This window comes from Neofelis nebulosa, chromosome 1, assembly GCF_028018385.1.
Source record: "Neofelis nebulosa isolate mNeoNeb1 chromosome 1, mNeoNeb1.pri, whole genome shotgun sequence".
Classification (NCBI taxonomy): Eukaryota; Metazoa; Chordata; class Mammalia; order Carnivora; family Felidae; genus Neofelis; species Neofelis nebulosa.
This window is the reverse complement of record NC_080782.1, coordinates 209,997,864-210,024,604: the sequence shown is the minus strand read 5'-3', so window position 1 is coordinate 210,024,604 and position 26,741 is coordinate 209,997,864. Positions and strand designations below refer to the sequence as shown.

Sequence of the window (26,741 nt, the reverse complement as noted above, 5' to 3'; positions counted from 1 at the left end):
AGTACTGTTAGTTTAATTTAGCTTTATTTATACGGAAACACATATTGCACTACGTTAAGCCTTACCTTGAGCCCTCTTCTTCATGAATCGCATGCTCCTGTGTCACTGATACTTACATGCTGGATGATCTTGTATGAATCCATAGCTGCTTCAGGGCACAATGGTGTGATATGAAGTGATGCTGAAAACAGGAGAACCTTTGTCACCGAGTCAGCTGCAAGAAGAAGTGATGTGTATGAATGTACAGTATAGGGAGATCTATGAAAGATCTAGTCTCTTTCTCCCAAAAGACTCTGTTCCATGATACAAGGAGAATTCAGTTCTTTTTGGCAGACCTCCACATCAGTTTGGAAGCAGTAAAAACAACCACAAAAACAAGCCTGGTTTCTCAACGTCTTTACTCTCAATATTTTAAGTGACATTTTATTTCTTATTTTTATTTCACTTTGTTTTCAATAACCAGTGGTAATACCCCTTTCCACTGTATAGTTTGAGTTCAATGCCATGATAGGAATGTAGATGAGAATGAATTATAGAGAGGAGTTCAACCATATGTTCCATGCTTGTAATTGTTATTGGCAAAATTTGAAGGAAAGGCCCTGCATCTCTTAATTGAGGAGTGGATGACTTTAAGTGATGCTACATGGAGGGCGTAGAATCCCAGCAGATGATGCAATTATGTTTAAAAATGAGTATTATTAAATAATTCACACTTTTAATATGGAGAAATTAGGTCATTTTTTCACTCCTCCCACAAATGTTCAATCTTAATATCTAGGTAATGAAACAACGCAGACAGTGTTATCCATCCTGGTAGGAACAGAGAATGCCAGTTATGACAGGCTCATTGTTTACTTTAACAGGTAATTTGTGGACCGGAATCATTTAATTGTTCTGAGTACATAATTACATGTCAGCAATTTCCAATTTAATTAAAATTTACAAATCTGAAGATTAAGGGAATTTTTGAATTATTAATCATTTTTCCACTAGGAAATCTTGTTGCTCTGCAGGAGATTTGTCCAGTGTACAACTATACGTATTTTTTTCCTTCTCTTTCGCAGACAGACAATTTTCCCGCAGAGCCCAATTACATGGGCAGCAGGCAGCAGTTTGTTCAAAGGTAAGGCCTATTAAATAACTTTCTCGGCTTCCCCATTTGCATTCGTGTCAAAATTGCTTTGCAAGAGACTACACTTCAGATTCAAACTCGTAGAGACAACACTTTCTCTTCTTTTTCTTTATATGTATTTCAGTAGCTCCACGTTTAAGGACCCAGAAAGAGCCAGCCTGAGAGACAGTGGGCACGGGGACAGTGATCAGGCTGACAGTGACCAAGACACTAACAAAGGCTCCTGCTGTGACATGTCTGTTAGGGAGGCACTCAAGATGAAAACTACTTCAACTAAAAGCCAACCACTTGAACAAGGTGAGTGAAGCCTTCCAATGCTTACGACGTGTAAAGCTTAAGCAATCATTATAAACCTATTAGTACTAGCGTCGCAGTTTATCACGGTGGAACGGACCATTGATAATATATCAAAGAAACAGCAGATCCCGAGCTTGTCCCAGACAGAAAGCAACTATTCAACACCTCAGGAACAACAGAAAAAGGAAGGCCATGGATATTAGTCTGTAACCATCTTAAAATGACAAACTTGACCAAAGTCACCAGATTGTTCTTAGCTTTACAGACATTCCCCAACCTTTCCCATTTTGTGTTTCATTAGCAAGGAAAGCAGGGCATATGTTGGCTAGATATGCACATTCTAATATACTAACTTACAAGATCAAATTTAGTAAATTCACCACGTTTAGGTAAAATGAAAACCGGGTTGGAATTGTATAGCTCTTAGCAGAGTTTGTTTATTTTTAACGTGCATTTTAGCCTCAAAGTAGTTTTTCAAGAGTTAAATGAGAGCAAGCCAGAATTTTGGCTCCTTTTTTTGATTTACATCTAAATGTGCATGGGTGTCAAATAAATATGTACTTGTTTACCTTGATAGAGATAAAAAAGAAATACTTCCTAATAATACAAATGTTTTCTAAAAGTCTATCTTCAATTTATCCATTTGATATGCCTTTTTATTAGTTTTGATGCTTTTATTGTTTCAAGCACAATGAAATATTTGCTAATGATTCACCCAGAGAATTAAGCTACTCTGACATATAAGACTTAGGCAATGTGAATAGGTTTTTATGTCTAATTATAAAAAATGAAGAAAACTTGTATAATTCGGGTTTCAGAATTGCAAGTACGTATTATGTTAGTTAATACTAGTTTTCAAAGTATAATAGTATTTAAATCTATCTAATATTTATTATTTCAGTTTTTTAGGGAGAAACTACATTTAAACTTTGTGAACATAGTCATTTATTCTTCTAATTCACTTATTGATTGTCAATTCATAGAAAGTAACCTTTTGCCTGTAGTGAAGCCTGACATATTACATATGTGTCAATAGATATTATTAATTTCTCTAATCTAAAATTAAAATTCATTTTAATGCAAACACATTCACACATATGTGAATTCAATACAGAAATAAATACATAGGTTCATAATAATATATATGTGATACAGAAATAAATACATATGTACAATAAAATATAATTTATATTTCTGTACTGAATACAACATGCTGAATTTATTTTAAGATTGGCCTCCAAAAAAGCCTTTTTTGATAAGTCATAACCGCCATATACACCATAGCAACTTTTTGTCCAACAATGCAATACTGTGTTTTATAGTAATTGAATTGTAATTCAATTTAATTACAATTGAATATTGAATTGAATATTTATAGAATATTCATAGTTCCTACAAATTTGAATGTTTACTTAAAGTGACTTAAATGAACTTAAATGACTTAAATGAACTTAAGTGACTTAAATGATGGGTTTTAACTATGTCATATTATAATATGTGAATTTTTTAGACAAATTTTAAATAGTGGGTTGTTGCATCTTGATATGTGAATACAGAACCTAACATAGACTCATCTTTGTGTGTAATAAAGTGATTGATGGATAATACATTGGCTACTTTTTGCAAAGCTGCATAGAGTAAGTAAAGAGTTTGCATTTATTATCATATTTCATGAGAAACTTTGTTAATCAAAGAAAAGTTTATATGCTGTTCACATTAACTCTTTAAATTATTTTTATCCAACTGAGCAATATATTTGATGGGAAAGAGCAAAGGCCCCTATAGAAAATGGAAGTGGTTTTATTTATGCCTAAAGATGTAATTTATACTGAAAATCTATTTTTTCAATTTTGATATTAGAAGATAATACCTTAAAAAAGTAGGCCATTCTTAGAAGAGCATATATTTGGTATATATTGTAAATAACATTCTACATAAAATAATTGCTAGTGTAAGAGTGAGAATGTTAATACAAATGTGTCCTGGAAAACAAGTAGTTTCCACACATCTTTCTTAATAAATATGGGAAAGTTATTATGAATCTATGAATTATAGAAGAAATACAGACCTCTACTTTAAAACATGATTTTGGAGGATTAGATAAAATAGTATTTCAGTGACTGATTGATTAGTGTATTAGTTCATGTATTTAATAAATATCTATTAAATCCTTTCAATACTTGAGGAAAGTTAGTTTCTTCAGGAACATCAAAAATAAATTTGACTTAGAGCCTGCCTTCAAGAAACTGTATGTAACTAGTAGAGATGGGGAAGCTCTCCCTCTCTGTCTCTCTCATCTGTTTCCATTTTTCATCTTCAGTTTCCCTATTTCTTTCCATCATCTATATCATCTTTTTTGTTTTCTTCTTTCCTTCCTTTTTGCCTTCCTTCCTCCCTCCTTCTTTCCTCCCTTCCTCCCTCCTTTCATTCTTTCCTTCCTTCCTTCCTTCCATTCTTTTTCTTCTTTCTTTCTTTCTTTCTTTCTTTCTTTCTTTCTTTCTTTCTTCCATCTATCCATGTTTATACTTATCTATCTACCTGTATAGATTCAGAGAAGGAGACTAGCATTTACTGAGTTCTTACCATTTACTATAAACTGTGTTAGCTCCATTTCATTGTTATCTTATTTAACCTGAAAACTCTAAAATGCTTAATCATTTTTGTCTCACTTACAAGAAAACTGAACGTATAGAAAATATATTAATCTGCTCAGCAGGTTGGAATTTTATGCTACATCTAGATATAGCTAAAACTTGTGTCTTTTCTACACAACTTTGTCTCCAAATGGGAGAATTTGCTCAGACATTCTGATTCACTGCTATGACTAGATATCAAATAAACATTGAAGAATAAGTTAAAACCTGAGTTCATGTATGCAAACCTTACGGGAGAATATAAGAATAGCTCATATGCATTGAATGAATTATGCAGTACTTAAAACTTATTATCCTACTTAGTTTTCATTGCATTTATAGATAAGGGAGTACTGCTACTCTCACATTTAACAGATATTAAGAAATGTTGTCAGTGTTCTGCAGTTATAAGCAGTGAAGTCAACATTAGAAATAAAATGACATGCCTTCAGAGCCCGCCCTCTTACCCAATGCTTTATACTATTCACATAATGAACAGTTTACTCAGAAATAATTTTAAAATGTTTGAAGAAGCCATCAGCCATTGTCTTGGTCAATGTACTCTGTTAATTTATTTGAAAAGCGTCAAGAGAAGCAAAGCCAAATTAATTCAATGCACACCCATAAAGAATAATTTTCTTTACAGATGAAAGATGATGACAGCCGTATTTAAGCAATTATCTCATGTCAGATTTCAAATATTAAACCCTAATCTTTAATGCCTTCAGAAATCTCCTAAGAATCAAAAGCAAATTTTCTCTTAGGAGAAAGAAACCAAACACTAAACAGAAAGAAATCCATTTATGAGTCTTTTTTTCTTTTAAAAATTTGTAGTAGTGCCTTAACACAGTTCAGTTAAAACAATCAATAGCATATTATATTTTATAGTTTTTGTATTAGCTTATTTGATTTCTTTCCTTGTTTAAATTTTCTCTAGTAAGAAAAATGATGTTCTATTTCTAACTCAAAATATTTCTTTAGCTTAGAAATTAGAATTAGTTCCAAAAATAATCTTCACATTTTCAATGGAACTTTCTACTAATAATGGTTTTCCTTTGCAAATGATTTAGGCCTTTGAGATCTTCTATTATTAGTTCAAATATTACTTTTTCTTCTCTTTTGTGCAGACTTTTTCCATTTGTTCTATTCCTGATAATTATGTTTATTGCTACCATCGGTTTAGTCGTCCCAAATACACAGCAGTAGTATGTGTTACTCATTATTTTAGCAAAAATATTTGAAAGAGTTCAGTAGTTAATTGAAGGCGTGATGGATAGCACGACAGCTGGGGAATAGCCTTAAGGATTTTATGTTAAATCCTCTAATAGAAAGAGGTGGTTTCAGTTTCTCTCAGTGGGACTAAAACAAATTCTCAAAGAATGTACTTAGTTTCTTTCTATTTGATTGCATCTTTGTGCCCTGCCAGTCTATTTGTCACTTAGATTTTCTCCATACTCCCTTTGTCCAATATTATAGGTAGGTAGGTAGGTAGGTAGGAAGGTAGGTATCTACCTAGGTAGATAGGTAGGTAGATAAAGCAATCCACTTTAACTTCTTTCAGAAAACATCTGTACTTTGGAGTTTCTGTCCATTACAGCAGTCTGGTAAAGTATTTTGATTGTGAGCAATAACTCTTTCTTCTTTAACAACATTTAGTAAACTTTCCCTAAAATTCAGTAGTCTCTCTTGATTCCCAAATAATAAATGTGCAGTTTTCATAAATGCTGTCTGGTGATTTCTTTGAGCTCTTTATTGATAACTCAGTGACTGTTCTCAAGTTTTCAAGGGTAATCAGTCTTCTGCTATCTTTATAGTTGACTGAAACCAAGTTCGTGAATTTAAGCCAGAAGCTAGTGGAATAGCATTTGCTGTGTTGACAACCTTTGCTAGGGACACAGTAGAAGCATCACTGTGAGGGAAGCTAATGCCCTGTTAGGTGGCCAACTGTCCATCCCTTCCTCTGTAACTGGATTCCAGGACTTTGCTGATCCTTAGAAGTTGCTTCATTCAAGTTCTTTCTCATTTCTCCTTTTATTTAATTGCCTTATAATTTCTTTCTTTCTTTCTTTCTTTCTTTTTTTCCTATTCAATTCTGTGCCTCCTCTGTCCTCTCTCTTCTGCTAGAAAATCTGACTTCTTAAATTACATTCTGGGTTCAAAACATTTCAGAATAGAATCTCTGATTAAAATCTAATAAAAATAAAATCAATAGAAAGTTGAGAATAATAGAAATACAAAATAAGCTAGGTTTGCTCCAGTGAATTCAGTTTTAAAACTAAATTACATTCTTAAGGGTTGCCTTCCCTCTTCCCAGAGGACATTCTGGAAAACTACAAAAACTAAAGCTAATGGATTTTGTTTGTTTGTTTGTTTTGTTTTTTTCAAGTCACTGTTTGAATTTTGCTTGTGGGCCCCATATTTAAAACAGGATTAGGCTAGTTTAAAGACTGCAGTATTTTTTATGTGATTTCAGAGTTTGGCGAGGCTCTGAACCCTACTCTTTCAACATCGCCCTCCCTAATTTACTGCATAATGACTGCAATTTCACCATATTTCTAATTATGTCTGGAAAGGAAACAGTTTAAGGTTTGTACAACCTATACTTTACCATGGAGGAACAACTTAAGGAAGAAATAATAGGGAAATGGGAGAACACAAGGTGAAGCTCTTGTCCACCAGAGTAGGGGTGGAGCCATACATACAGGGTTTGGAAGGGAGTTATTGAGAAAGCATTAGGACACTGAACGCAAACTTGACCTACTTTGCAATTGCCCCTAGAACTGACTAGCAATAGGACCGTACTTGGATAGTACTTTTATATTCTCAAGCTTCCGTTCTGCTTTCTATTCTGCACCTATGGTTACTGTAGCTGTGACCCTTCCAATCAGTCGATGTCTCTTCCCAGACCTTCCCATAACACGCATCAGCAAATTGCTTCTACACAAGTAAGGACACAGAGGTGATGACGACGTCCATCCTTGCAATCTCTGAAAATACTTTTAAAAAGAAATGCTGCTGTAAACTTATTAATATCAATTTGTCTTTTGAAGGAAATGGAAAATCACTGCCATATAGAGGGATAAGGAGTGGGGAGAGCAAAAGGAACAGTTGACTATTTAATACCAGGAAGAAATCACTTACGAATTTTTAAAGGCACTGCTGCTTTTATGATTCAAATGTGTGGCATTTAAGAAATTGTATTATTTGCCAAGAATTCTTATTATATGAAGCCATCTAAGTTTGTATTCGGCTGCATTTAAGAGCACCTTAATGTCAACTTTTTCCCTCTCTTGTGCTGTCTTAGGACTTTCAGAATTCATCTGGCTTTAGATTTTACTGGATAAAATATTCCCCAAACTATGAGCAGCTTAAGTTCATTTTTGATTACCAAACTTTGCAAATGTCCCATAGTTCACCTAACTTTAAAAGTTTCAATGACATCTCTTTCTCGTGTGCAAACATCTGTTTCTAGAATCCAGCAGCTGGTATCATGAAAATAGAGAGATTTTATCGCCCTCACATTTGTTCTCATCGTAAAGCCTCCCTAACAAGTGTTGCATGATTTACTATAGATTCAATGTGATTTTTAGGTTATCTTGCTTTTAGTAATGACCTTTGCTAAAACACTCCAAATGGGGAATGTTGGGACAGTAGTTCCCAAACTTTTAGAATCTCATTTTGCCTTGGGGCAGGGGAACACTTCTCAGCCTTAGAATTATTGTTTCTTTCAAACACTGGGATACAACTAGAGGATTTTGGTTTTTGTGTGGTTTTTAATAAGGACTTTTTTTTCATTTTTACAAATAAAATTCTATATTAATATTATGTACATTTCTATGAAAATAAGAGTATGACATAAACGATAAACTATGACAATCAAGCATGGTTATTAGTTCATCTGTTAATTAAGAATTGTGACAAACTAATGTTGATAGGTCTTAAGCTTCTTCAAGAAATTTTCCATTATTTCACTTTAAACCCATGTTCTAGTATTGCAGGTTCTCCGTTCTTTTGAAAACCATATGAGGAAACGTTAGGGTAGGAAGATTCCTTGAATCCTTGAAGCATAATTCCCCTGTTTTATAAGTAAGAAAACAGATTCAATGAGTCTTAAAGTTAGAGGCAGAGATAGTGCTAGTTCTAGGTTTATCGTTTGCTGGTCTTGAGTTCTTTGTATCCTTCATGCCATTCCTGTAATTCATGATAGAGAGACTTCAGCGTCTCCAAGCAGGTACTTCAGATTTGTCAAAACACTTCATTTTTTTATAAATCTGAAGATGTAAGCAGTTATGCCTCAGAGCTTAATTCTCGATTCTTTCATGTATATTGAGTAAATATTTAACATATAAGTATATAAATATATATTATATATACATTGAATAAATGTATTGAATAGAAGCTCCAAAAAGTCAAAAAGATGTATCATACCAAATGTAGACAGTGACACTATTGTGTTATTTGTCACCAAGCATAAGGGCGTATATATTTCTCATCTAGGCACAATATCTACACTTGTAATTGTGAGTCCCTGATATTGTCTCAGTGCACCGAGGGATGATGGTTCCAAGGAGAGATTTATTTAATCACTTATTTTTTTTTTTCTTTTAATGAACAACTGTGCCAGGGATGTAAAGACGAACTAATGCACAGGCTGGGTTCTGCAGGAGCTCACACTCTAGTAAGAGAATTGGACGTATAAGCTCTGGGGTTGGTGTAGTGAGCCATGCCCTGAGTATGCATGGAGTCATGAGAAAGAAAACCCAGCTGAGATTTAAGGGGATCAAAGAAAACTCCTGGGGAAGGAGACATTTGAGTTGACTGGTTCATTCAGAAAATGTTTACCTGTTTGGGGAGGGAGGATAAGAGGGCACTCTAAGAAACACAGATGGAGTAATGTATGGCAAGTTGCTGTTGGATGCATGTGAGTAGGGAGGTGTGAGATGAAAAATGGGGCAAATGAGACCGAGAGGTTGTGAGAAGCCCAGTGATGGGACAACTGACAGGGAGCCATTGGAGGTTCAGGTGGCAACAGTGCAAAGTCTCATTTTATTTTTATATTATTTTTTTATTTCTTTAGAAATAGAGAGAACACGAGCAGGAAACAGGGGCAGAGGAAGAGAGAGAAAGAAGCAGGCTCCATGCTCGGCACAGAGCTGGACGTGGGGCTCAATCCACGACCCTGAGATTATGACCTGAGCCAAAATCAAAAGTCAGAGGCCCAACCTACTGAGCCACCCAAGCCCTCCCAAAGTCTCATTTTAAAGACATTATTTTCTGTCAATGCCTGGGGAGACAGGGATACACTTAGGAAGTAATGTAAGACAAGGCAAATGAGACCCAGAGTAGTAAAGAGGTAGCAGGAATGGAATTAAGTGAAAGATTAAAAACTTTTTAGAATATGACAGTACTTTTATGATTATAAAAAAAATTGCTTATTATTCACTTGAAATTGATTTTGAGATAATGGTTCCTAAAGGAAAAAAATCATTTAATACCCAAATAAATGGACTATACCTTGAATTATTTAAGTCTCTTTTTGTGTAATTTATACCATATATATTAAATAACACACAAATATTTGAAAGTTTCAGCATTTTCTCTAAATTAACAATACTGATTTGTATGCTGAAATCAACTTACTAAAAAAACTTCACCATTTAAAGATGATAGAAAAAAAATAAAAAATAAAGATGCTAGGACTAAACAGAAATGAAACAAAAAAAAAAACTTCAGCTAACCAGAGAATTTTTAGAAAATGGAGAGGCAATGTAGAACGTGGTATCATAATGAGTCTGAGAATCATGACTTGTGACCTGGCACTACTGGGATAAATGTATAACTTCTGGAGCTCACTTGCTTTGAAAGAAGGAACATTCACTTGGAATCAAACGTTCTGAATTTTTAATGTAATTCAGTAACACTTTCTATAGTATCATTGTATATATGGCACTATCTTAATTGCTATGTTGTATATTTACTCAACAAATATTCCTTGGGTTTCTGGTATGTGCCAAGCGCTCCCCCAGGTGTTGAGGATTGAATAGTAAGCAAAACAAACATTCCTTCACACTGAGCTTACATTCAAATGATGATGAAATAGTCAAGTGAACTCTCCCAAGACTCACAAAATCCATTTTCACAGAACTGGTAGTCTAGTAAAGGAAGTGAAACATGTACCTAATATAATAAAATGTAGAAAATATGTGCTATTGATTAGGTGTAAATGAAAGGGTCTGAGAGTTTCAAAAAGAGGATAGAATATTGATAATTATTCAATGAAGACTTCATACTAGAGATGAAATTTTAGCTAAGACTTAAGGGATGAACAAGGTTTTTACTTTGAGAGATAGAAGAAACACAATAAATACATAAATACAATCATGGGATATGGAAAGTGGATTTAATATTTGTGGGATAATGAATAGTTCAGTGTGTCCAGAGAAGGGACAGAAGGAAAAAATGCTGAAGAAAACAGAAAAAAAGGTGATCAGTAAGGAAGGGAGGAAGTAGGGAAGCCATAGAGTCATGGTAGCCAGAGATAGATAAGAACAAACATTTTGATTCTTTAGAGAAATCCAAGAAAATAAGGCTCAAGGAACAACTATACAATCTGATAACTGACAGACCACTCTTGATTTTCATGAGAGGAGTTATAATGGAGTAATGAAAAAAGAAAAGGGATTTCAGAAAGATAGACTCTGAAGTAAGGTCAGGAATTGGAGACAGCAATTTCTCTTATTTCAAGACTGGCGAATAATGGAATAAGGGAAAGACAGGGAAAATACTAACTAAGGAAGATGGTATTATGAATGGAAAATGCTTTAATCATTTAAGATAACTAATTATTAATATACTGAGGCAGAGGATCCAATTAGAAGGAAATATTGAAGGACAGGACTGGATAGAGGATATGCATGGGAGTGTAATGGAGATGCTAGCCTTAAAGTAAAGATCAACTCATTTTCTGTAAAGGAAAGAAAGGAGAAATAAATTAAAAAGATCAATGTAAAGGTGAAAGGAAAATACTTATAGGGAGTTCATTATAGGTGGGCCCAATCTTCTCTATAAAGTGCAAGGCAAAAGACATCAATCTCATTATTTCACATAAGCCTTTAGAGTATATAAATGACCTCAGATTTGTGAAAAACCAGGGACATCATGAAATCACCAAAATATTCTACTCCAAAGTGCACATCTGTCAAAAACAAATATGGATGGCTGTTATTTTATATTTATATTTGTTAAAAAAAAAGAAATAGGAACAAGTTATATAGCAAACTAAATATATATATATGTATATATATATATATATATATATATATATATATATATATTTATATTTAACCAAATATATTAACATTCAAATTTGCTCCCCTGGTACTTTCCAATTTCATAGCTTGAATAAATTTTTGAAAGTTGATGTTTTGATATGTATGCTTATAATTCTTAGAACAAGATGTTTTCCAGAATTAAGGATTTTTCAGATTTTACAAAGGTGATATAATATGTATATCATATATTATATAAAATCCTCACTGGAATCTGGCAATACACACAATCAAACACATTAAATTTTGTAGATAAAAACCTGAATATTTGCAGTAAATGGACTAAATGAATACTATAAATAGCTTATGTTAGTTCAAGTCATTTTTTACCACTAGATGAGTAATAAAACAATTTCCAGATCTGAAATATTTTTGGGTTTCAAAATTATGGGCAAGGAATTATATAGACTTGTACTTAATTTGCATGTCGGGGCTTTGCTTCCTTAAATTCTTGACAACCAGTTATACTGATGATGATTCAAGTGGTAACATAATGAAAAAATTATTATGTACCACCATAAGAAATTATTTAATCCTGTCTTCTATTAAATCATTATAGGAATATGTAGTTGGGGTCTTGCTTCAAATGTAGAAAAAAAATAGTCTATCATCCCTGTAATAGTTTTAATGTGATAAATATTTACTTTAGGAAGCTAAAGAGTAATCTTGGAGCATTTAAATGTTGGACTTGAAAGTGGACTAAGACTGTAAGATACAGGGTGAATTAAGTATTTGAAACTGGGATAATACATGGTCAAAGATTTAGAGATGTGGCAACCGAACAGTATAATACAAGAATGGCAAAAAAAAAGTAGAAATATTTGTATTTGAATATGGGATATAGAATTATAATGGAGACAAATTGAACCAGATGAATGGGTTAGGGTCAGATTATGAAAAACCTCGAATTCCATACTAACGACTTTGAACCATATTCTACAGGCAATTGAAAACTCTTTTGAGTGGCATTACCTGGTCACATTTTTCTTTTAGAGTGATCAATTAATAATAGACCAGGGGAGAGTTGGGAATGAAAAAAACCAATGGCCAAACCAATCCATCACCAAAATTCAAAAAGGGAGAAGTATGTTTAATATTTCTTTCATTTTTATATAACGTGTCATGCACTTTAATTGCATATACCCAAGAAATTTTATTGAAATCATTCTGAGCATTAAATACGATTAATTCAAAAGACACATTACTCAATTCAAAGTACTATTATTTATATTTGTTAATAAGCAAAGTTGATTTTTTTCCTTTCCCTTTTATTTTACAGCAGAGCTAGCAACCCTATCTTAAATATAAATCATAGTGAAGCCATTAAAAGATCATAGATACTTGACAAACTGTGTGAATTTATTCAGATAACAAAAGATCAGCTACTAGTAATAAGGAATTAAAAAAAAAAACACATATTTACTGAACATCTGTTATGTGACAAGCACTGCCCCAAACACTTTTGTGTTTTTAATTTATGTATTTATTTTGAAAGAGAGGAAAAGAGAGAGAATCCCAAGCAGGCTCTGCACCTTCAGCACAGAGCCTGATGCGGGGCTTGAACTCATGATCTGTGAGATTATGACCTGAGATGAAACCAAGCTTAACAAACTGAGCCACCCTGGGGACCCTGCACCAAGCACTTTTAAATAAATTTGTCCTAATGGCAAGCCAGTGAGATACTGTTATCTCCTGTAATAAATGAAAACCCCGTGCATCAGAAAACTGAAGGATCTTGCCCACAGATGAGACCCTTAACTGTGTAGCAGTTGTCTGTCTGATGTCATGTCTGTGCTCTTTGCACTCTTGTCCCTTCTGCTTATTTACAGTCTTCAATAATCATGTGCAAAGAATAAATCCCAACCCAGGGATGTATGAATTAAGTGCTAGTATCAGTGTCACTTTTAGAACTATGATAGACTGCTCAGAGATACTGAAGTGATATAAACAAATTTAATCCCACTTTACTGATGATCTACAATTTGTAAGACATTGTAGTCCATATGTATTCTTAAGACATTTCACAGTTCTCTAGGTATTTGATCAAAGGTTTTACACAATTAAAACACAGCAAAAAAGCTTGAAAATTTCATTTACCTCGGTTCCCTCTCCATCTCAACCCTGCCAATATTTTCTCTCTACTTTCACAAGCTTTTCCCAGCCAGCTCTATTCTCATTCCAGTAAGTGGCATCACCATCTACCTACCTAGTCACTCTAATCAGAAACCAGCAAAGGAACTCCTTTTCTATCTCTTCAGCATCACAGTATGTGTTATTAAGTCCTGTTGTTACACGACCCAATTCGTCTTGAAATGTCTTCAGTTCACTTAGTTCCAGTTTATTTCCCCTGTCCAGGCTGCCTCCCTTTCTCAGAACACCTCCTAGGCAGGTGCCCACCTGCTTCCCTCAATGCCCTGTTAGTTAACTACCATCCATTAGCAGAACAGTGATCCCCTTGAGAGATAAATTTGATCATTTCACTCCTCCAAGTATAAACATTCAGTGATTTTCACAGAGTTCTGGGGGGAGGGGGGTGATCTGCACTTTTAACCTTGGTCTATAAGCCTTGCCCTTGTGCCAGTCTCCTGCAAGTTTACTGTCTTCTTCCCTATTTCAGGAAAAAGGCTCCTGGTGAATAGAACTTTTTTGCACTAATTTGTCTCCCCCAGTAGTCTGCAAGCGACATGTTGTGAAGGAGATACTTCTCTTACACTCCCTGTATTCTCAATATATTCCCAGTATTTATTTACAAAAAAAAAAAAAAGAAAAAAGAAAGAAAGAAAGGAAAAAAAAGAAAGAAAAGGAAAGAAAGAAAAAAGAAAAAGAAAACAAAAAGTTATCAAAGATTATAAATACAGATCATGAAGAAGATCTTAAAGAACTTGAAGTCACAGGATAAATATTAAAAGATCTTGATCTGGTAAATGATATGATATTGAATTAATCTTTAAAAGAGCCAATTTTGTTACAGTTAGAAACAGATCAAACAAACATTTAATGACTTCAAAGAACAGAATTATGTACATTTACTTAAATTATCTCATCTACCATACACAATTTTGAATAATTTTATAAGGTAGTTATAAGATAATTTAATAAGATATAATTGCCATTTCCATTTTGAATAGAGGAGATAACCAACCTAAGGTCCTCAAGCTTTCATATGGCTGAACCAAAATTTTGGTTATCATGGGTCTGTTCATCATCTCACGGTGGCAATTGCCCATGTGAGAAGTAATGAAGTTCTCACTAGTCTAGGTGATATTGAAAATAAGAGCGAGTCTTGGGGGTGCCAATATTTGGAGACTAAAAGCCTTAATATCTTGGTAGAGAGCAAGAAAGGGCCATCAATTTTTCAAAATTAGAAACTTCCATCAGGTTGTAACAATATTGTTGGGTTATTGAATAATATTGGCTGGCTAAAACGATGTGCAGAGAAAGCAAATGGTGCAATAGGAATGAGTAAAAGAAACACAGGATAATGCAAAAAGTAAGTACAATTTATTTGAAATATATGATATTCTACTTGAAATATCTGACTGCAGATTTTCAGATCATTCTATAATATTGAGGGAAAGATGGATACATTTGGGTTATCTTTTGAGTGTCCATTATTAATATTGGACTATAAAGTGTATATAAAAATTTGAGTGAGTGGATAAACCGACATATTCAGGAAAAAAGTAAAGCAAATTGCCGCTATGAAACACAGGAGACAACTTAGGAAAATGAAAGCTTATCTTGAACCTTAGATGAGGCAGGTAAAGATTCCACAAAGCTCAGAAGTGATCCTTCTTACTACTAGGCTGAGAAGCTATATTTGCAATGAAATCATTATATTTGAATACACAGAAAAGTGGTGTTCATTTCTTTGTATGAAATACTGATAAAGTTGGCCATATCCATGTAACTGATTTAAAAAGCCATCAATAATTAGATAAGTCTATTTAGAGTGAAAGCAGAGTGGTGAAAATGAAAGATTTGTCAGAAGGAATAACAGACAACACTAGGAAAAAGAAGAGTAGTAAGGTACTCAAATATAGAAGAGTTTTGAAAGAGAAGGGTAAGTGTACATCTTCAGAGCATGATGTGAAATCCTCTTGAGTTTATACTTTAAAAAGAATATACATTTCAAATATTAAAAATTAGAGAAACAACCCTCTAGAGGCCAGGGTTTTCCAGATTTCTTCCTTGCATTTTACTGAGGATACCAATACTGTTTCTACTCCTTCTTTCCTTCTATAAAACACTGAAAATGTTAAAAGCTGGGGCGCCTGGGTGGCGCAGTCGGTTAAGCGTCTGACTTCAGCCAGGTCACGATCTCATGGTCCGTGAGTTCGAGCCCCGCGTCAGGCTCTGGGCTGATGGCTCAGGGCCTGGAGCCTGTTTCCGATTCTGTGTCTCCCTCTCTCTCTGTCCCTCCCCCGTTCATGCTCTGTCTCTCTCTGTCCCACAAATAAATAAACGTTGAAAAAAAAAAATTTAAAAAAAAAAAAAAAAAAAGAAAGAAAATGTTAAAAGCCTAGGCTACACCAAACTCCAGAATTTATAAAATACATTTCCCTCTAGATTTGTTTTAATTAAATTTAATTTTGATTTTCTTTAAAAAATTGTTTTATTTGAGAGAAAGAGAGGGGGTGCACGTGTGAGTGCACATGCATGCGTGGGGGATGGGCAGAGGGAGAGAGAGAGACAGAGACAGAGACAAAGACAGAGACAGAGAATGTTAAGCAGGCTCCATGCTCAGCACAGAGGCTGATGTGGGGCTTGATCCCACAAACCTGGGATCATGACCTGAGCCAAAATCAAGAGTTGGTTGCTCAACCAACTGAGCCACCAAGGTACCCCAACTTTGACTTTCTATGTGATTACTAAACTTATTTTCTGTTTTATGCCCATACATATATGTATGAAAACATATATGAGTTTACATATATACATACATTTATCTCCAAAATTTGAATGGCAAAAGCATTAAAAATATGTATTTAATTACACTTAGGGTACATCCATCAGAATATCACTAACTTCTGACGTGTATTGTAACATTGCCTGGAAATTCTACCAGGTTACTAGACTTTTGTCCTTGAAATTACAAAATGTTTAAATAATACATAATAATGCATTTTCACACAGATTTATTAGCACAAGAGTATTCAATACCCATTAACAGTTTAATTATTTCCATGTTCACATGACAGTATTTTATTAAACGTCATTTAAAATTTTTTTGAATGTTGGGGCTCCTGGGTGGCTCTGTTGGTTAGTCGTCTGACTTCGGCTCAGGTCATGATCTAGCGGTTTGTGAGTTCGAGCCCCACGTCGGGCTCTGTGCTGACAGCTCAGAGCCTGGAGCCTGCTTCAGATTCTGTGTCTCCCTCTCTTTCTGCCCCTCCCCTGCTCATGTTCTGTCTCTCTCTCAAAAATAAATAAAACATTAAAAAAATTTTTTAAAAATTTTTTGAATGTTGAAAACGAAACAGTTGAACAGTTGTTCAGAAGTGAAAGAAACAGCTTTGTAAAAGCTATGAGGAAAATTACTTGTTTTAGGTTATAAGTAATAATGTTTTATCAGTAGAGGTTACACATTTTGTCTAACCTGTCTTTTGGAAGCATGGTGTTATAAATATAAATACGTACATTCATTTCAGTATATGTATTACTTACATGCCATCAGCTCATTTAAACACTCTAATACGTTTATTAACACCATCAATGTTTGAGTGATATTCTATCATTTTCTTCGGATGTAAATAGTCTTTCTCTGATACCAGTTCAATGATGTTAAACTACTCAAATTCACTTTAATAATACAACATAGTCATTAATTCTTTCTGGGGGAACCTATCTGCATCATAAATTACTTTAAAAAGAAGTCAGATTTCTATTTTCGTTTGATTCAAAGACAACTAAAATTCAAATTGAGCCAATAGTATATCGCCATAAAAATCCTTATTGAAACCTTCAATGATGAATAGATATGATAGATAGAAATTAGTATGTTATCTATAATTTGCTTCTAATTTATTTGAGGGAGACTAAAAGTAGTTTGTTCCCTTGATACTATAAGTATCCCCTTATAATTATGTTTGTGCTCTTAATGTGCAATATCTGTTAAAAATATTGCAAAAGGTAAAAAATCTGCTTAGTAATAATTACACTGATGTACAAAGTATTACTGATGTTTCGCAGTGACACACATTCTCTTTTATCTTCTCAAATATAGTTGCAATAGATGACTCAGCATTTACTTGTGCCAAACACTGTATAAGGCACTAAGGAGTAAATGTAAGTCCTGATCTCTAGTAGTTCACCCCAGTAAGTATTTGTATCATTCAAACCTCTTGGAACAACATCCATTTTGATTTTTTGTTATTGAAGCATGTCAGTCTGAAAAACACACCTTAGATCTACCATGTGAAATCAGCATATACATGAGAGTTGACTTTAAAAATTGGGTAGAGTAAAATTTATCTTATCTGCAGCTGTGAAAGTTGTAGGATGGAATTTTCATCCCTCTCCTATAGATAAAATTATTGGCGAACTATATCCTGCATGAAATTCTTGAACAGAATGAGGACATACAGTGAAAACTCAGGAGATTTGAATATAGCATGAACTTTAGTTAACAATAATGTATAAGTAATGGTTCATTAATTGTGACAAATGTACTATATGAATATTAGATGTTAACGATAGGGCCAGTTGGGTGTGAGATTCATGGAGCTCTCTGTAGTATCAATTTTTCTGTAAATTTAAAATTATTCTCAGGCACCTGAATGGCTCAGATAGTTAAGTGTCCAACTCTCGATTTTTTAGCTCAGGTCATGAACTCATGGTTCGTGAGTTCAAGCTCTGCCTCGGGCTCTACTCTGACAGCACGGAGCCTGCTTGGGATTCTGTCTGTCTGTCTCTCTCTCTCTCTCTCTCTCTCTCTGTCTCCACCCATCCCCCACTTGCACATGCCTACCGTGCATGCTCTCTCTAAATAAATAAACATTAAAAAAACAAAATTATTCTAAAATTTAAAAGTTTATCTAAAACATTATTAAATGTGGTAGAAAAAAATGAGACAAAATTGTGCAGAACATTTGATGTTAACATAAAAATTGGGCATTTTTAACGATCAGTAGAAACCGTTAAAAATGTGTGGGTAGGAGCATAACCAAAGTAATACAGCTACTTAGGGAAACTTTCTGTGTGACAGCACAGATTGTAGAGAGGGAAAGGTGGCTTCAAGGAGACCAATCTGGTTCATTAACTTTCATACAAAGTGGTAAAGACCAGAAATGATGGTGGTCGGTGTGAATGGAAACACACAGGTTTGACACAGTACAAATAAAGTAACAGTATTTGGCAATTTATTGGATATGAAGTCTATCAGAGAAATGCAATGTGGGTGATTCAGAAAAGAGATTTATAGCATAATAAACTGGATATAGGATAGGAAAGTAACATAATTTTAGACTTAGAAACTGGTTGCTGATGGTATTAGGCAGGGTAAAAGAAGATACATTTGAGTTTGAAAGCTTAATGAAAGTTTAATCATTTCTTCCAGGAATGTCCTGTGTTTAAATAATTTGAATCCTCTTTGAATAGTGAACAAGGAATGTTTGGAATTTTTGAGCCTAGAATGTCTCTGTGGTCTGTTTCACAATTTTTGTTATGATGATTGTATTCTTATTTGAAATTAAGTGCCCAGTGAGTCATACTCTCAATGCACAAACTAAGAATCAGGAGTAAAATGGGAAAATTTCTAGCTGCCAGGCTATCACTTAATCAGTAATCTCTAATATGTATTCAGAATATTAATTAATGGTTTTAATAGAAGTCTAAAAATGGCACATGGCTACAATTCCAAATTCACTTGATAAAATGAAATTTTAGGTAGTTAACTTTTATTTTATTCTCATTTACATTTCTACTCTTGATTATTAAAGTAATTTTATGTTCCATATCTCACAAGTGCAAAATAAATTACTTCTGAAACTTTTAAAGAAGGGTAAATGGTTGAAATTATCAAATTTGAAAGTGACCCACAAAACACTAGTAATGAGAGAAAGAGAACTGAATTTGTTCCCATTGTGTGGAACAGTTACCCTGGAAGTCAATGGAGGTTCCTAAGGATGTTTTTTATAGGCAATTTGAAGTGTTCAAATTAGAAATAACTATTAGATTAAACACAATCTCAATTGGACTCAAATTTTCATTTTATACTTGTGACCGGCTCTTTAGGGTCATTCTTATTAAAGAAACCATTTTTTCATTAAAAAAAAAATCTAACATTGCATCATCAAAAGAATAGTTTGAAATAGTTCTCTGGGTCAGGGAGAGGGAACTCACGTTTATTGTTGATCCGTACAGTGCTTTCATTGGATTCAGTAAAGTGTGGTCTATATTTTTGTGATTAAAATAAAGATGTATATATATTTGACCACCAAGTTGACCATGGATACCAGAAAATGATATTGGAATTTTTGTCAGACTCCAGGACAGATACCACAAACTCTCCTGTGATGAACTGTTCTCTCATATTCCACTGTCATTGTTGTCTAAGGCTGACAGGAGGAAGAAGCTTCCTTAGAGGAGTGAAGTCCTGGAACATGATAGATTTATTTTTTCCCAGGAGGTACAATATTTTCAGCATGGTTAGAATCCTGTGAGAGTATTTTGGTCAGGATAAGGTGTGGAGAGGGTGACCGTTCATTGAGATTACCCTTACTGCAATGAGGTACAAACATCTTTGGAAATTTTTTCTCTGCTGAAAAAAGCTGAATACAATAATCCCTGTATCTCCAATCCATTTTCTCTGAAGTCTTTAGAGGTCATAGGCTTTTCTCTTTGGATCGTTAGATACTGCATTGAAACATTCTTTATGAAAAATTGGGCTTCTGTATAGCAAGTATAACACAATTTCTGTTTTATACTAATCAGCACATACTAATACAGTTTTTATTGTGTTTTATTTTTTGGTCAGAAAGAAGCAAGGTTAGTGATTATTATATCTGAAGCTGATCTCTCCCTTTAATACAAGATTTGTTTTTGTTTTTGATTTTTCACAAACGCCTACTGACATTTAAGTTTCAGCCATGGTTGCATGAATATTTGTAGAAATGCTATTTATTATATACAGTTGCTTTAATGTAGCATCAAATACACAGAAGACTTGAAATTTTTTATATCATTGTAATGAATGTTAGATCTGGAATTAGTACATTCATTTGTGGTATTGGCTCAGCAATAATACTAGTTGCATACTTTGTCGTTTACTATGACTTTAACTTGGTGGGTGTTTTTAATACCTTACCTGTATATAAAAGGACCAAACTAGATTATCTCTAACATGCCTTAGCACTTTATAATGCTGTAGAGATAAGATATATAGATGATAGATAGATAGATAGATAGGTAGATAGATAGACTGAAAAGTTTCGACATTGTAAGATTGATTTTGTAGCCTCTATTCAAATTCCATCAATTATTTTCTCAGTATAGAAATATGATTCATTCTATGTATGTAATATCAATAACTAAGATTTCATTGAAAGAGAATTCATTTGTGAAGTCCCAAATTATCAGCAGTCCTGTTGTGGCTAATAATAAGGATGATGATGATGATCTATTAATAATTAATAATATTTCTGGGCAGTAACGTTCATTCACTTAATAATTTTTCATGAAATATGTACACTAAGCCAGATATATTGTAGAAAGGGAAGACAGGAGCATTCATCAAGAACACGCATTCTAGTCAACATATAAAAGTCATGAGGGAGGAGAGCCATGAAGGTAGTGAGAAAGTACAGACTGATTGCTCTATGGGGAAGAGAGTTGTAAGCAGTGAACCACCAGTACAGTCCCTGCTTATCTGGCATATTGAATAAAAAGCACAAAGTCAAGATTGGAAGTGAGTTTGAGGTAGAAGGAGGCATTAAGGAAGAGAGAAGGGGTAGATAAATAGAATAGCACCATACAGTCATAGAAAATGGAAAGGACACAATTTCTAGTTAATTATCTTACTGATGATGCTTATGGTCTGTTTATTCAAAGAATCATTTAAATTGGGATCTCTTACATTAAAATATACAACTTTGTGGGAATTCTAAATTATAATCAAACTTCCCTGAAGACAACCTTTGTAAACATATTTGTGTTTCTTTAGTGTCTTTGAATGTATTGTGTGTGTATGTGTGTGTGTACCTACATGTGTGTATACACACATATGTATTTCAATTGGATTCGTCCCAAATATATAATTTGTGCATTTCCCTTGACACTTAGCATTATATCTTGAGCAAATCCCTGATCCCTAAATCTTCAAAACCATTAGTTGCATTCAACTCAGTATTCAAAACTGTGGTTGAGCGATTCTTTATTGAAGCACACCTCTATTCGGGGAAAATTAATTATAATACACATATACATACACTTCAAAATTACTTTTCTAAATAATGGGCTATTTTAATTCCTCTTACAAATACTGTACTTTTAAATTTACAATAATATATCTTATTATTTCTCTAAGAATTTATCCTAGAAGCAGAATTACTAATGTTTCAAAGAGCATGGATTTTTTTAAAGTTCCTCATAAAAACTAAACTTCCATAAGAATTTTATTTTTTGAAGCTTTTATTTAAATTCCAGTTAGTTAACATACAGTGTAATGTTAGTTTCAGGTGTACAATATAGTGATTCAACTCTTCATACAATACCCGGTGCTCGTCACAAGTGCACTCCTTAATCCCCATCACCTATTTATCCCATCCCCATACCCTCCTCCCCTCTGGTAACCATCAGTTTGTTCTCTGTGGTTAGGAGTCTGTTTCTCGGGGGGTGCCTTGTTAGCTCAGTTGGTAGAACTTGCGACTCTTGATCTCAGGGTCATGAGTTCAAGCCCCACACTGGGTGTAGAGCTTACTTAAAAAGAGTCTATTTCTTGGTTTCTCTCTTTTTTTCAATTTGCTCATTTGTTTTATTTTCTAAATTCCACATATGAGTGAAATCATATGGTATTTGTCTTTCTCTGACTTACTTCGCTTAGCATAATACTCTCTAGCTGCATCCATGTTGTTGCAAATAGACATTTTTTTTCAAAGAAGACATACAGATACCATAGGAATTTTAAAAAATTGACAGGCTATATATTCCTTAAATTTTTCACATAGAAAACTAGCCATAAACTATCCATAAAGGGAATATTCTTAAAAAGGAAATATAATTCGTTTTGCACGTTTCATACTTAATTAGGTTTCAGAAATCATATATGAAAAATAATTCTAATCTTCAGACCAGCACCCTAACCATATTCATTCTTGGTTTTTATTATATTATTGACATTATTTGTGCAAAAATGTTTCACAAATAGTTTTAAGAAATACTATAATATCAGTTTAATGCAATAAAGACTTTACAAGATTGTGCTCAAAGATTTTTTATTCAATTAGAATGTAAAGATATCATGTAACAAAGTAAGAGAGTTCAGGTTTTAGATACAGTGGTTTAGAAAACCTAAAATTATTACTATAATAACTCACTCAGAAATATACCTTGTTTTATCAAATTATGCAACATAAACTGAATGGAAAAGACAGAAATGAGCAAAATCATGAATTTTTAGTAGGTGAAATAATATATTTTGTATGTAGCTAGGATAAGAGAATATGACTTCTGAATAAAACTGAAAATTCTCATGGGTAAAAAAGAAACAATTCAATGCATGAGCCATATTACAAATCCTTTATAGTATCATTTATGTTTGATGCTGTGTGATGTGTAAATTGTGTAGTCTTTACTTTGTGCCAGGTACAATTTTCAAAATAATCTAACCACAGCATGTTCACTAATTGCATTACTCTAACTAGCTATATTGTATGCCCTTCATTTGACAGTATAACTATATAACCTTTGAAAATGGTATCCCTTGTGATTTTTAAATGCAGCATCAACATTTTGGCAGAATCACTTTGCAGCCTTTTAAGTTACATGCATTTGAGTTAAAAATTATATCTTCTGAAAAATGTCTGCAATATTGTTTTTTTTTTTATTTGCACTTGTTCAAATAATAATTGCACTTGTTCAATAATAAGTTACTAATTCTTTGGTAACTGTTTACCAATTCATTAGTCAAAAGTGTTTCCCAAAATTGATTATGAAGAAATTATAGATAAACATTTAATTATGTTAGCCAAAATTCTATTAAATAAAAAAATAGAGAACCAAAACAAGCATTTCGCTAATTTTAATTTCATTCACTCATTGACTCATAACCACCTTAACACCACTGACAGAATTTAGTAGGATGACCATATGATTTATTATCCAAAATGGCTCATATTTTAGAGTGAAAGGGACACTTTTAATATTTTCTTTGAGGCAAATCAGCCTGTGGTTCTCTTACTATATAGAAGTTTTTAATATAATAAGATAAACTGTGATTGTGCAGGAAAACTGAAATATAAGAACAATGGAGAGATTCAAAAGTGAAACATAAAAATTAATATTGGTCTACTTGGCTCCTGTGTGATTATTTTTTAATGTTAAAGGTTTTAACTTTTGCATTTTAATTTTTAAAAAGAATGCAAGCTATTTTTGTTTCTCATAGATGTAGTGTGTACACATATCAATTAAAAGTTTAATAACTTTACAAATCACTTTACTCATCTCCCTTATGTATTTACAACTGGAACTGTTTAGTTTGAAAGAGAATCCATGAGAAAGAAAATCATTTAAAATTTAATTCATAGGTAAAACAGCTTATCTAGAATAATTTTAGTTGCTACCAAAGGGAAAGTGTATTGTCCTTACATATTTTACCTTCCCCTAAATCAATGAACATTTTAATATTATGCCAACCAATAAAGGTATTTATTTTGAAATTAAAGGCATATCAGACTATGACTTTCTATTTTGAATGTATACTGGAGCTTATTAAATTTTAATACAAGTAAACCAATTTAAGGTGACTTATGGTTTAATAAATGCCAGTGAGAACAGGAAGTTAAAAGGCCTATAAAATTCGGGAAGATAATTTCAACTTGATAATATTTCATGGTGCAGACTGATAAAAATTTCTGTTACTATTTCTTTTCATCCTCTACTTTCTGGTATCCAGACATTGATATTTAGCATTTTCATGCTTTGAATAACAGTTCTATGCTTATTATTAAATTGTCTGCAATTTTATGGATAAATAAATGAGAAATTCTCCATTTCTCAGCCATGCCCAGGAAGCATACTGCCAGCTTTCATTTCTATACAAGGATTGACTGTTACTTTAACTAGCTACTTTCTTCATTTATCAATTTTAATTTTATCTGGATTAGTTTACTTTTACTTTTGTAATATTGTTAATATGTTTTGAAGTTAACCTGGCTGATATTTGGCAATCTTATTTACAATGAAATAAAACTTTGAAAGCCTTTTATTAAAATGAGTTAAGATGTGCTATAAACTAGTTCAGCTGGTTTCTTCTATAGGAATTTAAATATTTTATTTAATATAAAAGAGTTACATCTGGGAATTCTAAAATGCTGTATGCATTTCATATCCACTTATAGGAATGCAGCTCTAAAAGTGGCAATGCTGGATGAACTAATATAATCTGGAGCAGAAGGGAAGAACACAAGTTAATTTGTATTTTCACATTCACTTATTCTAGATTAGTACTTTTCTCGTTTCTTTGTTTCTCTTTATCTCCTGTTCATGCTGCCCCTTTCAAAGGAGAGGAAAAAAGTGCTTGTTTAACTTTTCCAGCTCATTTTATAAAAGTAAATCTCATTTTCCAAATTACCATTCCAATTAAGAAAAACAAACATGTATGTAGGAATATTCATACTCAGCAGTAAGATGATTTATATGATACAATATCTGATTTTATATTTACTTGAACTTGTTTTATAATCAAAGCATTCCATGTCCATTTCTCTAATAAATAAACTCTTAAGAGGTTTAAAGATTTTTTCAGTTAAAGAAATAGAGGCAATGGAATTTCTCAGCTTTCCCGTAGCCAAAAAGAAACCCATGACATAGCTTGGATTGGAGGTCATCGCTCCTAACTCTTCATTTCAAGGGATGTGACTGTTGTCCGTACTTCCTCTTTAAGGTATTTCCACAATTTTCAAATTCCAGGGAAGCTCCTGCTGTTAAGTAAGGAGCAAGTGAACACTCGAACACAGATCGACACTTTTTTCTGCTTCAATGTGATAAACGCATTGTGAATTAAAATAGCACTTAAGGAAAAAAAATTTTTTTCAGGAACCTGATATGTTCACTTTTATTAAGCCTATCAAGCATTTAGGACACAGAATATATTTTCTCAAATAATACTCTAAGTTTCAAATTCAGGCCTACTAAAAAATGTGCATTGTTCTTTCGTATTTTAAGTTTGACCTTATTAGAGGAATTGTGGTTTGATCAGAGGAGAGGTGGACCCTATATATTTTATTTGGCAGTGGTGAATTAAATTGTGCAAAATCATTTGGATCTTATTATTTCAAATAGTATGGTGGTGATAAAGTAATTTAACATTGATTATTGTTTAATTTTTAATTTTGAACTACTCAGAAATATCTTTTATAAGAAGGATTAAATTATTACACAGCACTTCACATATGTCAAATAATTGTTTTCTTAATTTTATAAGGCTTTTTATGCTACTTTTCTCACATTTTATGATCTTCTATTGTCTCTGGATGGTATACATATTGCAAAATAAAGAAGAACATGGTTTTATAAATCCCTGATTTAAGAAGGAATTCTAAAAACCTATTAAAATTGTTTTTACAGTTTCATATTCTATATTCTTTTATATCAATTTAAGCTCTGTCTTCAGAGACCAATTAAAGTCAAAGTAGTTTGTAAGAATCTTCCAATTTATAAACTGTAGCTTCATAAAGTGAAGTATATTTTTTAGTCGATCTACATAAAGAATGGCATATCAGGTCCAGATAATTGATAACAACACATCTTGGATATTTCATTGTCAAGTTTTATGTATTTATTTTCTGGGTCAAGTCAGGTGAAATGAAATCAATCCTGCCTTGATGTTTCAAAAGTTGAATCTTGACTCAGTTATTAACTTTGTAAAAGCTAGAATTAGGTAAACCAAAGTGTATGACTCTTTATGTTATATTTTCTCAGCCAAAGGTGTTCATTGTTAACAATGCCTGCTGGAGGGGCTCCTGGGTGGCTCAGTCGGTTAAGAGTCCGATTTAAGCTCAGGTCATGATCTCCTGGTTTGTGGGTTTGAGCCCCATGTCAGGCTCTGTGCTGACAGCTCAGAGCCTGGAGCCTGCTTTGGATGCTGTGTCTCCCTATCTCTCTGCCCCTCCCCCACTCGCACTCTGTCTCTGT

General features: G+C 33.3%; 1 protein-coding gene across 5 annotated transcripts in view; it reads left to right on the top strand.

Moving 5' to 3' along the window:
• Positions 1-26,741, top strand: part of PCDH17 (protocadherin 17) — a 99,582-nt gene that overhangs the window by 35,879 nt on the left and 36,962 nt on the right. For 3 of the 5 annotated variants that reach the window (XM_058683589.1, XM_058683608.1, XM_058683579.1), the window contains 2 exons: positions 1,065-1,123; positions 1,257-1,429. In XM_058683589.1, the coding sequence (XP_058539572.1) occupies positions 1,065-1,123; positions 1,257-1,429 (232 nt within the window). Of the gene's footprint in view, positions 1-1,064; positions 1,124-1,256; positions 1,430-26,741 lie in introns of those variants that run through there. The other 2 variants (XM_058683599.1, XM_058683617.1) reach the window with 2 other exon arrangements.